Below are 13,314 nucleotides of genomic sequence, written 5' to 3'. Positions count from 1 at the left end.
ACACCAACCAATCACTTGCTAAATTTTCTAGTAAGACTCTCCCTATCAAACTTTGAAGACTACAAAATCCGCCACGTGGGGATAAGGCAGCCAAATTATATCCCATTGCCCAGCACTTGCTGCGGGCCAGACAAGTCACGCTCCAAACTGCACCTAGCCCGCGGAAAAGTTGCTATTGTAAACATTAAACGGTTTTTACCACCTCGTGTTACAAAACTTCAGAGCAATCAGAACTGCAGACAACCCGCAAAGGAGGGAGGGAAGCAATCCCCAACAGCCTAAATTAGATCCTTTTCTATCCAACGACCACACAGCAGGTGGCCTGGGACACGAGCGCACCCAAACCCCACGCGCTTTACAGGGATCTCCACATTTTGCAATTTTTCCTGACTCTAGCATCTGCCTCCCTGAAGCAAAGAATAGGCTCAATACGTTGAGATGTCTCCTCAACACGCTACATCTTTATTTTCTTCCGCATTTTTAATTACCCTTTTTGTTCTAATTAGTTATACAGGATAGAATGCATTTCAACTCACTGTACACAAATGGTCTCCCTCATTCTTGTATTTACAATAAAACAATAAGGCTGCGCTGACTTTTAACCAAAGGCGATTACCACCAAAGCCTGAAAATCAAAAAGGCTGCCGCTGTCTGTAACCAAAGTCGGTTATCACCAAAGCCTGAAAATCTACATAGCAATAGAGAAAGATGTTATCTGAATCAACACGCCAGTTCGTAAATTTGGGGGAGGGGAACTGGGGGTTGAACTCAGGGGCTCTCTACCACTGAGCCACATCCCCAGTCCTTTTTATTTTTTGAGACAGGGTCTTGCTAAATCGCTTAGGACCTCGCTAAATTGCTGAGGCTGGCTTCCAAATGGCGATCTTCCTGCCTCAGCTTCCAAAATCGCTGGGATTACAGGTGTGCGTAACCATGCTTGGTTTGCCAACTCTTTAAAGCAAAATAAAAGTCTGAGAGTACGGGTCCTTCCTTATCCCCAACCCGTCTCCGCCAAGGAAGACAATGAAAAAGGTTCAACTCGTTCCAGAAAGCACCAAATACTTAATAAATAGTCAAATCTCAAAAGCTCTGCCGCCAGAGAAACGGAGGGAACCACACAAACCAATGCCCCGCGGCTCTGCTGAAATTCGAGGCAGCAAAAGTGCAGACTCGCTCTTCCCGCAAAGAAAATTCTCTCTTGCCAAGTGACCCAGCCGCTAAGTTAAATTGTTTTCCCACTTTAACACGGTTGTGCTCCGCAACTGCACGAAAAACGACGAGGGGAGGGTGCGACCTGCCCTGGCTGTAAAGTCCCCCCTCCCTCCGCCCGCCTCTCCTGGAAAGGCATGGCGCAGGGAAGCCCCTCTGGGTGGCCCAGTTTCTAGATTCCCGAAATTGTTTTATGAACACTCGAAGCTCTGGAAAGAAAGAGTTCCAGGGACGCTGTGAGCCATGGGGACTCCACGCGCCCTAGGATCACCTTGAGCTCCCTTCTTTTTGAGCGCTGGAGAAGCCGTGAGCCCCAGGGACACCGCAAACCCTGAGATCCCCTCGAGTCCCGGGGACGCCATGAACCCCTGGATCGTCCCGAATCCAGGGAAGCCACCACGAAGCCCAGGATCACCTTGTACCCCAGAAATGCCACAAGCCCTAGGATAACCTTTAACTCCCATCTCCTAGAGCCCAGGGTATGCGTCCAGTCCCAGAGACGCCGCGAGCCCTGGGATCCCCTCGAGCCCCAGGGACGCCATTAAACCTAGGATCACCCCAAGTCCTAGAGAGCCACGAGCCCTGGAGACGCCGCAAATCCTAGGTTCACCTCGAACCACCGAGATTTCTAAGACCCCCTGGAACCCAGGAGATGCTACGAGCCGCAGGGACACTATGAGCTCCCAGGACGCGGCGAGCTCTAGAATAGGATCCATTGGAGCCCTGGGAGTCCCAAAGACACCACGAACGCCCAGGACGCCGCGAGCCCTCGCATTACCTGGAGCTCCCGGGGACTCTTCATGTTCCATTGCTGCAGCAAATCCTAGGATCTCCTCTAGTTACTAGGGATTCCCTAAGGCCCAGGGCCACTTCAAACCAAAGAGCCACTGGACCTGGGTCTTACCGGTCGGTACTGCCCTTACCGGTCGGTAGTGCCCAGGTTCCCACGCGCGCGCGGGTTAATCAACTGGAGATCCCCCCGCTGGCTCGCCAATAGGCAGCCAGAGGCCAGCGGCCAGCGCCCAGAGGCCGCCACTGGACACACCCAGCAGATGAACAACCAATCCGGCTGTCGTCCATGCGGCCGTCTAAGTGGGCGCGGTCCAAACCCTGTCAGAGGCAGAGGCTAGCGGGACAGTTAAGAGAAGGTCTCTTACCCTGTTCCTCCGGCATTGTGAGGTGGCTCTCTCTGACTCCAAGAGCCCGAGACTCAGCGTCTGCACAGCTGCCCTATCGCGACTGTGCCCACGAGGCGTCCGCGATAAACTGAGGCGCCGAACAGGAAGGGGCGCCAAATTCCCAACCTGAAAGTGGTTTCCACGGCTGCGCAGTAGTGCCCAGCGTGCTTGCGCAACGCTGTGGGGGGCAGGGTCAACTCCAAGTTTGGCGCCTTACCTCCCCCACTTTCTACCTATTTTTTTAAAAGGTGTACTATTTGGAATAAAACTGTTATCTTATATATAATACACATGACATATGTATATATTACATAAAATGTACATGTGATATATGCATATATTAATATAGTATATAACGTAATATATACATACGCATATAGGGGAGGAGCCGGTAGCCAATCGTGCAGTTCTGCCCTTCCCAAAATGCTCGCCACACAGCACATCAGTTTAAAAGTGTACAATGTGAGAGAAATAAAAGACTCTCCAATGTTTTTCGGGTGCTTACTCACTGCCAAAGACGCTTAGGGAAAAATAAAAATCCCAAACCAATGCAACTATTAAAATCTGCCCCATGTGTAACAATATTGGCCAAATTATAATTTGAGATCGTATGCATATAAAAATATGTAACAATGAATCTCACCATTAAGTACAATTACAATGGACCAATAAAAAATAAAGAAAAAAGAAATTTGCCTTTAATTATTATTGTATATCCATTGAATCCTCCATGTCAGCTATGTGGCTCTATTTGTGATTCTCCAAACAGTCATGTTCACTGTTTGCTTCTTTTATTAATAACTACTAGGATTTAGTTAGTGCTCACCACAAGCCACGTAACATGTCTAACCTTAGCTGGTGCTCAACACCATAAGAAATCAGTATTAGCATCCCATTTTAAACATGAGAAAATTGAAGCTATGAGAATTTAACTTGCTCAAAGCCACAAGGCTTGTGGCAGATAGATATTGATATATATTTCTGGAGGGGAGAGAGAGGCACATGCCTAGAACCCCAGCAACTTTGGAGTCTGAGGCAGGAGGATTGCAAGTTCAAAACCAGGCTCAGCAACTCAACTCAGCGAGGCAGTCTCAAAAAAAAAAAAAAAATTAAAAGGAATGGGTATGTGGTTCAGTGGTTAAGCACCCCTGGGTTCAATCATCTGATACCAAATAGAAAAAGAAAGGAAAGAAATGTATTTAGGACAGAATCTCACTATTTTTCTCAGGCTGGTCCCGGATCTCTGAGGCAGCATAAAGTGAAATATAACTAGATATGGAGGACAAAAAGAAGCAATAAAAATCTCTATGCTGTGGGAACATAGCCTTGGATCAAGTGATCCTACTGCCTCAGCTGGACTGATCCACTTGCCCTTTTGAATTTCCTAGGCACCTAGAACGCAGCAGGTACACACAGTTTGTTCAGGGAATGTAACTGAAAATTCAACACATGTTCAACAATCCCTATCCATTTCATAGCTGGTCAATTCTCTCCATTTATTGACTTGATTGATGCCTTTTCTCCATGGAGGAAGATAGAATGGAAGAAAGAAAGGATTTCCTTACTATCATTCATACAGCTAGCTTTAAATTTTCCGATCTGCCCTGTATGGCAAAATAATAGTGACCAACAAGTAAGAGAGATGTGCCAGCTGTGGGAGAAGTAGGAGGAGATGCACGTAATGCTGACCATTTATTCTCACGTGCAAGCTGGACCACTTGGGCAATGAATACATCAAGTATTTTGTCAACAGTAAGGGCAGTCATGGCAACCTGAAGTTACACTGCCTATAATGGTGTACTGGGTAATGTAATGCAGCCATTCCCCTGGAAGGCAACTACAAAAGCTAGATGACATATTTTTAATATTTTAACATTAATGAACAACATTAAGCTGACAAAACACTGAGCAATGATTGTACTATGATCTGGGAAATATCAGAAATATAGAGAGGTATGAAAAGCTGAAAGAATTGCTTTTGCCTTTGGGGATATACACACACACACACACACACACACACAATGTATATTTTAGTTGTAGGTGGACACAATACCTTTTTTAATTTTTTATTTGTTTTAATTAAGACCTTTACTTTATGTTTATGGGATGCTGAGGGTTGAACCTAGTGCCCCTGCTCTTGGGCATTTATTGATCATGAAAAGACCCAAAGAGGGCTGGGGATATGGTTCAGTGGTAGAACACTTCCTGGCATGCATAAAGCCCTGGGTAAGATCCCCATCACAGAACCATCACTGAAAAAAAAAAAAAAAAAAAAAAAAGGCAGAAAGAGGCTGGGCTGCACTTTTAGTGGTTTTGTGAGATTGAAGGACAAACGTCAGAATCTGAGACACACAAATGGAGGGAAGCTGGTAACCACACCTTTCCTCAGACTGGGACCACAAAGAGATACCTTCAGAGTAAAAGTGATCCAGAATTTATCAACAGTTAACTAACTGCATGGGCTAGAGGTTAGCCTCATTTCACCAAAGGATTTAGCACTCCCAGGTGTCTGGCATAAAAGCATACAAAAATTATATATGGTGAAGATAATGTGAATTTCTTTCTTTTTTTTAACTTTATTTTTATTTGTTTATTTTTATGTGGTGCTGAGGATCGAGCGTCACTAGTGCAAGGCAAGTGCTCTGCCACTGAGCTATAATTCCAGCCCCTGTGAATTTATTTCTACAAAGAAATTTTAAATAGGATAGCCAGTAAAAATGAAATATAACTAGATATGGATGACAGCAGGAGAAAGAAGCAATAAAAATGTATATGCTGCTGGGCATGGTGGCACATGCCTGTAATCCAGCAGCTCAGGAGGCTGAAGCAGTAGGATTGTAAGTTCAAAGCCAGCCTCAGCAACTTGGTGAGGCCCTAAGCAATTTAGTGAGACCCTGCCTCAAAACAAAAAATAAAAAGGGCTGGGGATAGGGCTCAGTGGCTAAGTGCCCCTGGGTTCAATCCCCAGTACCAAAAAAAGAAAAAGAAAAATGTATACGCTGTGGGGAGGTAGCCTGCTTCATCCTTCCCCCAACTCAGCAACCACAGGGAACTTCCCGACCTAGTGATCCTGATGCAGCCACCTGGCCAGTGATCTTGGTCCCCTGAAGGACTGTATTTTAGGACAACCAGGGGAAAGGTCCAGATTGAAAATCCCAGAGGGTCCAAGCTTTCAGAAAGAAGCCCGCTCACGCTTCATTCATGAGAAACCACGGTGCCACAAAGCCTGGGAGGGAGACACCCTGGCCTGTGACTCAGTGGCATCACCTCCTAGCTGAAAACAAGGGCCAGAGGACAGCGTGCACTGCAGTTTGTAGAGCTGCAGAGACGGCCCCAATGTTTCTGGGGTCAAGGGCTACTTATTCAGGAAAGTTTGCTGGGGATCTTGGAATCAGCAGAGGGAAGGAAAGGGCACTCGACCCCCAAGAAGCCTGAGGAAGAAAGGAGACCACTGCAGCACAGACCCAGTCTGGCACCACTGCCCTGGAGTGGGGAGGGGGGGCGAGGGGACACCTGTCACAGCTGGCATTTGTCACTCTGCCAGATGCTTGCTTCTGCACCCTGGCTGTACCCAGGATCACCAGGAGAACTCTTGAAACTCCTGATGCCCAGGCCATGACCCATAGACTCTCCCATATCTGGCCAGAGAGATGCTGAGGTTGAAAAGCACCAGGGAACTCACTGTCACAGGCAGCCAGGCCAGGACACACTGCTCTCTGGTCCACATGGTATCTGTCCTGGGATCATGACATCCAATCTGCACACCAGCTCACCAGTTGGGCAGGTTTAGATCATCAGTAAGAAGTGCCCCTTGTGCCATCAAGAAGAGGGAACAAAGTGACATTTAACTTACAGCATCTCAACCCACTGTGCTCACAGGGCATACAAGTGATACCACTATCCTTTTTTTTTTTTTTTTTTTTGGTACTAGGCATTGAATGAACCCAGGGATGCTTTACCACTGAGCCATAACCCCAGCCCTTTAAAAATTTTTTTAAATTTTAAGACAGAGCCTCACTAAGTTGCTTAGGGCCTTGCTAAGTTGCTGAGGCTGGCTTTGAACTTGTGTTCCTCCTGCCTCAACTTCCCAAGCTACTGGGATTTACAGGCACACAGCATATAGGCCACTGCACCTGGTCACCCGGTGTGATAGAGCTTTTCACAGAGCCATGTTCACCCTGATGGCGTGCTCTGGACTTCGGTCATTTCTAACCTGCTCTGTTAAAAGCACTGCAACCTGAGGATCGGTTGTGCAATGCACAAAGGAATGCCACCTGAGGCATGCAGCCCTGAACGCCGCTTGAAGTGGCAGGGACAAGTATGAAAACCACACTCGGGCTGAGCCTCTGTGTTCTTGCTGCTTTGCAGCCTCTTCTGTGTCCAAATGAGGACCCAAGGGCCTTCAGAAGTCCTCTCAGTGTGGGACGGAAAGGGATGGTGGTGGTGGGCAAGAAGTGAGCACAGATGACAAAACTGTTCTCTTTGTAAAGACAGAAAAGCCCCAGAAGAACTGTAGCAGGCCACGAGGCTACATTCTAGTGATTGTGAAACTGGATCCCACCTGTTCATTAAGCAGGCAAGTATGAGCCTGTGTGTGTGAGAGAGAAAGACAGACAGACAGACACAGACAGAAATAGTGAGGGAGAGATGAGGCTACGAGGGGTGCTGAGAATGAGAGAGAATCTGAGAGCAGGACAGAGGGACAGGCTAACACCTCCCTATTTTTATTTTACCTGCAAAAAGTTTACCTCAAGAGTACAATTTGAGAACTGCCGTCGGCCTCCCAGGCTGAGTCTAGGACTGACCCTGAGGTGGGGTGGAGTTCAGGGGGCAGCAGCTGGAGGAGGCCTCATGGTGAGGGGTAACCTCAGCCGCCACCTCCTCACGCACTGGCAGGCCATGCTGATGGCTGCCAGGTGCCAACTCCAAGACCTGCTCCTGTTGCCTTGTTTCCGGAGGCGAAGAAAACCCCACCTGGGTGTCTGACCTTTGCTGTGTCCTGCCAGGGAGCCTCTATTCATCCTACGATCCCCTATTTCTTTCAACCAAGAGAGTGGGCCTCAGGACACTCTGCTCTCTCCTAGAGTATTGTTAACTTTTACATAAACTTTTATGTTCAAAGAGTTTTAGACTCCTGGGTATAGTGGCACACACCTGTAATCCCGGTGCCTCGGGAGACTGAGACAGGAGGATTGCGAGTTCAAAGTCAGCCTCAGCAAAGGTGAGGCAATAGGGAACTCAGTGAGGCCCTGTCTCTAATAAAATACAAAATAGGTCTGGGGATGTGGCTCAGTGGTTAAGTGCCTGTGAGTTCAATCCCTGGTACAAAAAAAAAAAAAATTAAAGAGTTTTATATGACAGGAAAATTGCCAAGAAAGTGGAGAGAGTACCCATTTACCTCATATCCATCTTTCCCACTGTTAACAGCTTAGATTAGTATGGTACACTTGCCATAACTATGAACCAATTATTTATTTTTTAAAAGATATTTTTAGTTGCAGATGAACACAATATCTTTATTTTGTTTATTTAGATTGTTAAGGGGCGCTAGGGATTGAACCCAGTGCCTCATGCATGCTAGGCAAGCACTCTACCACTGAGTCACAACTCCAGCCCCTTGAACCAACTATTAACTAAAGAGTCCGGATTTCTTTAGTTTTTACCTTAATTCTTTTTTCTATTCCAGTATCCCATCCAGGAGACCACATTACATTTAGTTATTATGTCTCCTTGGGTTCCTCTACACTGTGATGGTAATATTTCAGGCCTCGCTTGTTTTCGATGATCTTAGTATGTTGATTTGTTTGTTTTTTGGTACTGGGGATTGAATCCAGGGATGCTCTATCACTGAGTTTCTTTGCCAGCTCTTTTTATTTTTTACTTTGAAACATGGTCTCAATGAGTTGTCCTGGCTGGCTTCCTCAGCCTTCTGAGTAGCTGGGATCACAGGTATGTGCCACTGTACCCAGATCACTGTTGTGGATTTTTGTTTGTTTGTTTTTGTGTTTTAGGGTTTTTTGTTTGTTTGTTTGTTTTTGAGCACATACTTCTGATACTAAAAGATACTCCAGGATCCTTTTGCATATTCCCCTTCCCAATTTTAGAACCAAATATTTCACCAAGAATTCCTGGTTCCTTTTATTAGAGAATGGTGTTAGAAATTAATGAAGGAATATTTTTTTTTTGGTATGGGTACTGAACCCAGGAGTGCTTAACCACTGCACTGCACCACATCCCCCCATCTTTGAGACAGGATCTCACTGAGTGGGGCCTTGCTCAGTTGCTGAGGCTGGCCTCAAAATTGTGATCCTTCTGTCTCAGCCTCCCAAGTTACTGAAATTATAGGTGTGGGCCACCATGACCAACTGAATAACTAATTTTTAAAGTACAATAATGGTGTAGTTACTTTTTTAAAAGTGTCTTTATCCTTGGAACACACACACTGACGCATATAGATTTTTTTTTCTTTTTTTTAATTGGTTGTTCACAACATTACACAGCTCTTGACATATCATATTTCATACATTAGATTCAAGTGGGTTATGAACTCCAAATTTTTATCCCAAATGCAGATTGCAGAATCACATCGGTTACACATCCACAATTTTACATGATGCCCTATTAGTAACTGTTATATTCTGCTACCTTTCCTGTCTTCTACTGCATATAGATTAAATGGTGTGTCAGGTTTGCTTCAAAATCACATGGAAATGGAGAATAGAGAATGAAGAATGGAAATGGATGTATAGATGAAACAAGAATAGTCATGAGTTCATCATGAGCTGTGTAATGGGTAGGGGTTTCCTTTTACAATATTATTTTTGTATGTGCTTTAAATGTACTACAATAAAGCTTTTAAAAGAGAAGGGGATATTCAATAAAGTCAATATTTGCTACCGGAAACAGAAGTTTATAGTAGATACCAACACAGCACAACTTTTACCTTCTATTTTTTTAATTTTTTATATTCCACTTACACAGCATAAAAAGGTTGTTCCTAAATTGCCAAGAATATTAGCTTGGCTCAAAGAAAAAGAAACATCCAAGAGTTTGGAGACATATAAACGGTCTATAGAACATAGGAGAGCTTTCTTAAAACTTAAAATTTTATAGATTATAGTTAGATTTTTTTTCTAAATAGTTTTTAGTTGATATGGACACAATATCTTTATTTTATTTATTTATTTTTATGTGGTGCTGAGAATCAAACCCAGGGCCTCACATGTACTAGGCAAGTGCTCTACCACGGAATCACAACCCCAGCCCTATAGTTAGATTTTCAAATCCTAAACACACCCACACCCACACACACACACACACACACACACACACAAATAAAACAAAACTGATCCATCTATCAAACATTTCTTTTTTTTTCTTTCTTTTTTTTATTGGTTGTTCACAACATTACAAAGCTCTTGACATATCATATTTCATACATTAGATTGAAGTGGGTTATGAACTCCCAATTTTTACCCCAAATGCAGATTGCAGAATCACATCGGTTACACATCCACATTTTTACATAATGCCCTATTAGTCAAACATTTCAAGATATTCAGTTAGAGATTTGAGTTCTTTCATCTCTTCTATCTCAAGGCCCAAACTTCCAGGACTATCTGCCTCTGCCACAGTAAGGGTCCTCCAGATCACCTGTCTTTCATTATTGTTCAAATACCTGACATGCTCCATGATAGTGAGGGGAGCCACACCAGATTAATGAAGTGCAAATATCAATGAGAATTATTTTATTTTTTTTTATTTTTTTTTTTAAAGAGAGAGTGAGAGAGGGGAGAGTGAGAGAGGGGAGAGAGAGAGAGAGAGAGAGAGAGAGAGAGAGAGAGAGAGAGAGAGAGAGACAGAGAGAGAGAATTTTTTTTTTAATATTTTATTTTATTTTTTTTAGTTCTGGGCGCACACAACATCTTTGTTGGTATGTGGTGCTGAGGATCGAACCCAGGCCGCACGCATGCCAGGCAAGTGCGCTACCGCTTGAGCCACATCCCCAGCCCGAGAATTATTTTATTTTAAACTGGGATATGTATTGGAAATGGTCATGTTTTTAAAAAGAAATTTTACTTTTGTGCTTTTTTATTTATTCAACCAACATCTATCTAAGTGTCTACTATGAGGGGATAATATGCTAAACCCTGGAAATATGAAAACAAAAGTATCAGCCTTCAAAGTGCTCATAGGGTGGGAACTTAGCATTGCCGAAGTGTGTATCTGACTGTAAGCTCCAGGAAGAACAGACTAGGAAGACCTAAGGTCAGAGGGACCCATGAGAGGTGGGATGAGTGACACCTGGTGACCTCATCAGGGCTATGGGGCAGTGGCAGGGGAGGAGATGTCATTGGAAGTCACTGTTTATGGAAGACTAGATGTATGATAAGTGAGGGTGTTGTTAATTTACAAAGCAGGAATTGGAGAGAGGGGAACTGACAAAAAGAAGTTGGGAAAATACATGGGTACAACATGTATGAGATGCCTGTGGGCTTGGAATTCAAGAAGAAAGTCCTAGAATTCAAGAAGAAAGTTCCAGAAAGAAGCTGTGTCTACAAAGTAGGTAAAAGCAAATAATTTTTTTTTTTTAAATCAACCCTTGAATCTTTTTCTCAAGGGGATACATTCCAAGACTCCCAGTGGATAACTAAAACTGCGATACTACCAAATCCTATATATGCTATATTTTTCCTATACACAAATATCTATGGTACAGTTTAATTTGTAAATAAGGCACAGTAGGAGATTACCAACAATAATAATAAAAGAGAGGAATTATAATAATATACTATAATAAAATTGCCAGTCTTGTGATTCTTGCACTTTGGGGCTATTAAGTAAAATAAGAGTTATTGGAACACAATTACTAGTATACAATGACAGTAGATCTGATAACTGAGATGACTTCTAAGGGACTATATATACACTGGATAAATGGATGATTCACATCCCATGCAGGATGGAGCAGGATAACATGAGATTTCACTTGCAAAGGTACACAATTTAAAACTATAGCTGGGCTGTAGCTCAGTGGCAGAACACTTGCCTAGCATGTGTGGAGTATTGGGTTTGATCCTTAGCACCGAATTAAAAAAAGTAAACAAAATAAAGGCATGCTGTCCATGTACGACTACAAAAAAAATTAAAAATTTATACATTGCCATATTTCTGGGACATTCAATTTAATATTTTTGGATTGCAGCTGCAGGCAGGTAACTAAAACTGCAGAAATCAAAAACATGGATGGGAGACTTCTGTTTAATCTCTTTTTAAAATTTTTTATTGTTTTAGTTATAGATGGGCACCCAATATCTTTATTTTTATGTGGTGCTGAGGATTGAACTCAGTGCCTCACATGTGTGCAAGCACTTTAACCATTGAGCTGCAGCTCCAGCCCTTGTTTAATCTCTTTATACATAGTATCATTAAATTAAGCTGGTCTTTTGACACGTTATGCCTTTTTTCCTATGCTTTTTGCTGTTTCTTTCCAGGCAGACTATAAGCTTCCTGAGGTCAGGGATCTTTCCTAACTTGTCTTTTATATACCAAGTTGACTGTCATTATTTACTACCTTTACGGGGGCATTTCCTTTTTTTTAATTGATTTAAAAAAAATAAATGACAGCGGAATGCATTACAATTCTTATTACACATATATAGCACAATTTTTCATATCTCTGGTTGTATATAAAGTATGTTGACACCAATTTGTGTCTTCATACATGTACTTTTTTTTTAGCTAGTTAAAATTTTATTACTGGCCATAGCAAAAGCATGGTATTAAGTAAGGATTATTCACTATTCTTTTTTTTTAACCATATGATTTATTTTTATTTTTTTAGTCATACATGACAGCAGAATGTATTTTGACATATCATACATGTACTTTAAATAATGATGTCTATCACATTCCACCATCCTTGCTAATCCCCTGCCCCCTCCCTTTCCCTCCCACCCTTCTGCCCTATCTAGAACTCATGTATTCCTCCCATGCTCCCCATCCCTACCCCACTATGAGTCAGCCTCCTTATATCAGAGAAAACATTTGGCATTTTTTTGGGGGGATTGGCTAACTTCACTTAGCATTATCTTCTCCAATGCCATCCATTTACCTGCAAATGCCATGATTTTATTCTCTTTTATTGCTGAGTAAAATTCCATTGTGTATATATGCTACATTTTTTAATCCATTCTTTACAGGGGCATTTCTATCCCACCTCTTTGACAATAAGTTTTTGTTTGTTTTTGTTCTGGAGATTGAACCCAGGGATACTTTACCATTGAGCTACATCCCCAGTCCTATTTATATTTTATTTAGAGATAGGGTCTCACCAAGTTGCTTAGGGCCTTGGTAATTTGCTGAGGCTGGCCTTGAACTTGCTATCCTCCTGCCTCAGCCTCATGAGTTGCTGGGATTACAGGTGTGTGCCAATGTGCCTGACAATGAGGTTTTTTGTTTGTTTGTTTTGTTTTGTTAAATAGGAAGTGTAGCCTTTTCTCCTGCCAGGGCTCTTTTTTCTTCAGCTTTTACATACAGTGTGTTGCCTCTGATGGTAGATGCATCACCCCATGCTCCACCACCAAGAATGGCATCAGTCTCCTCTGCCTACTTGGCTAGGGTTGGCTGGGTACTTTGAAATTAACATGGCCTGAAGGAAAAAGCACAAGATGAAGAAGCACAGCCAAGTCACTATAATAACTGCACAAATGGAAGATGCTGCAGATTATAAAACACATCCAAAAATCAGATGTGTTCATTTGTGAAGGGAGAGAGGGACATGTTAGAATTGATGGAGTTTTTCAATCCAGCATCAATAACCTTGTTCCAGACTAGCAAAAGCTTGCCTGTCCACCTTAGTTTTTGAGGCCATCATGTGTTTTCATTATTTTCATTTTCTTACAAGTATTTAGTGAGAAGAAAACAG

General features: G+C 43.0%; 1 protein-coding gene across 2 annotated transcripts in view; it reads right to left on the bottom strand.

Annotated features, from left to right (window-relative positions):
* Bend2 (BEN domain containing 2) overlaps positions 1–2,504 on the bottom strand; it is a 65,644-nt gene extending 63,140 nt beyond the window's left edge. For both annotated transcript variants that reach the window (XM_078035079.1, XM_078035080.1), the window contains exon 1: positions 2,367–2,504. In XM_078035079.1, coding sequence (XP_077891205.1) covers positions 2,367–2,382 — 16 coding nt within the window. In that variant the 5' untranslated portion in view covers positions 2,383–2,504. The remainder of the gene's footprint in view (positions 1–2,366) is intronic.
* Between the last annotated feature and the right edge of the window lie 10,810 nt (positions 2,505–13,314).

This window comes from Ictidomys tridecemlineatus, chromosome X, assembly GCF_052094955.1.
Source record: "Ictidomys tridecemlineatus isolate mIctTri1 chromosome X, mIctTri1.hap1, whole genome shotgun sequence".
NCBI lineage: Eukaryota > Metazoa > Chordata > Mammalia > Rodentia > Sciuridae > Ictidomys > Ictidomys tridecemlineatus.
Note: the sequence above shows the minus strand (reverse complement) of the source record. Positions and strands in the feature narration are given on the sequence as shown.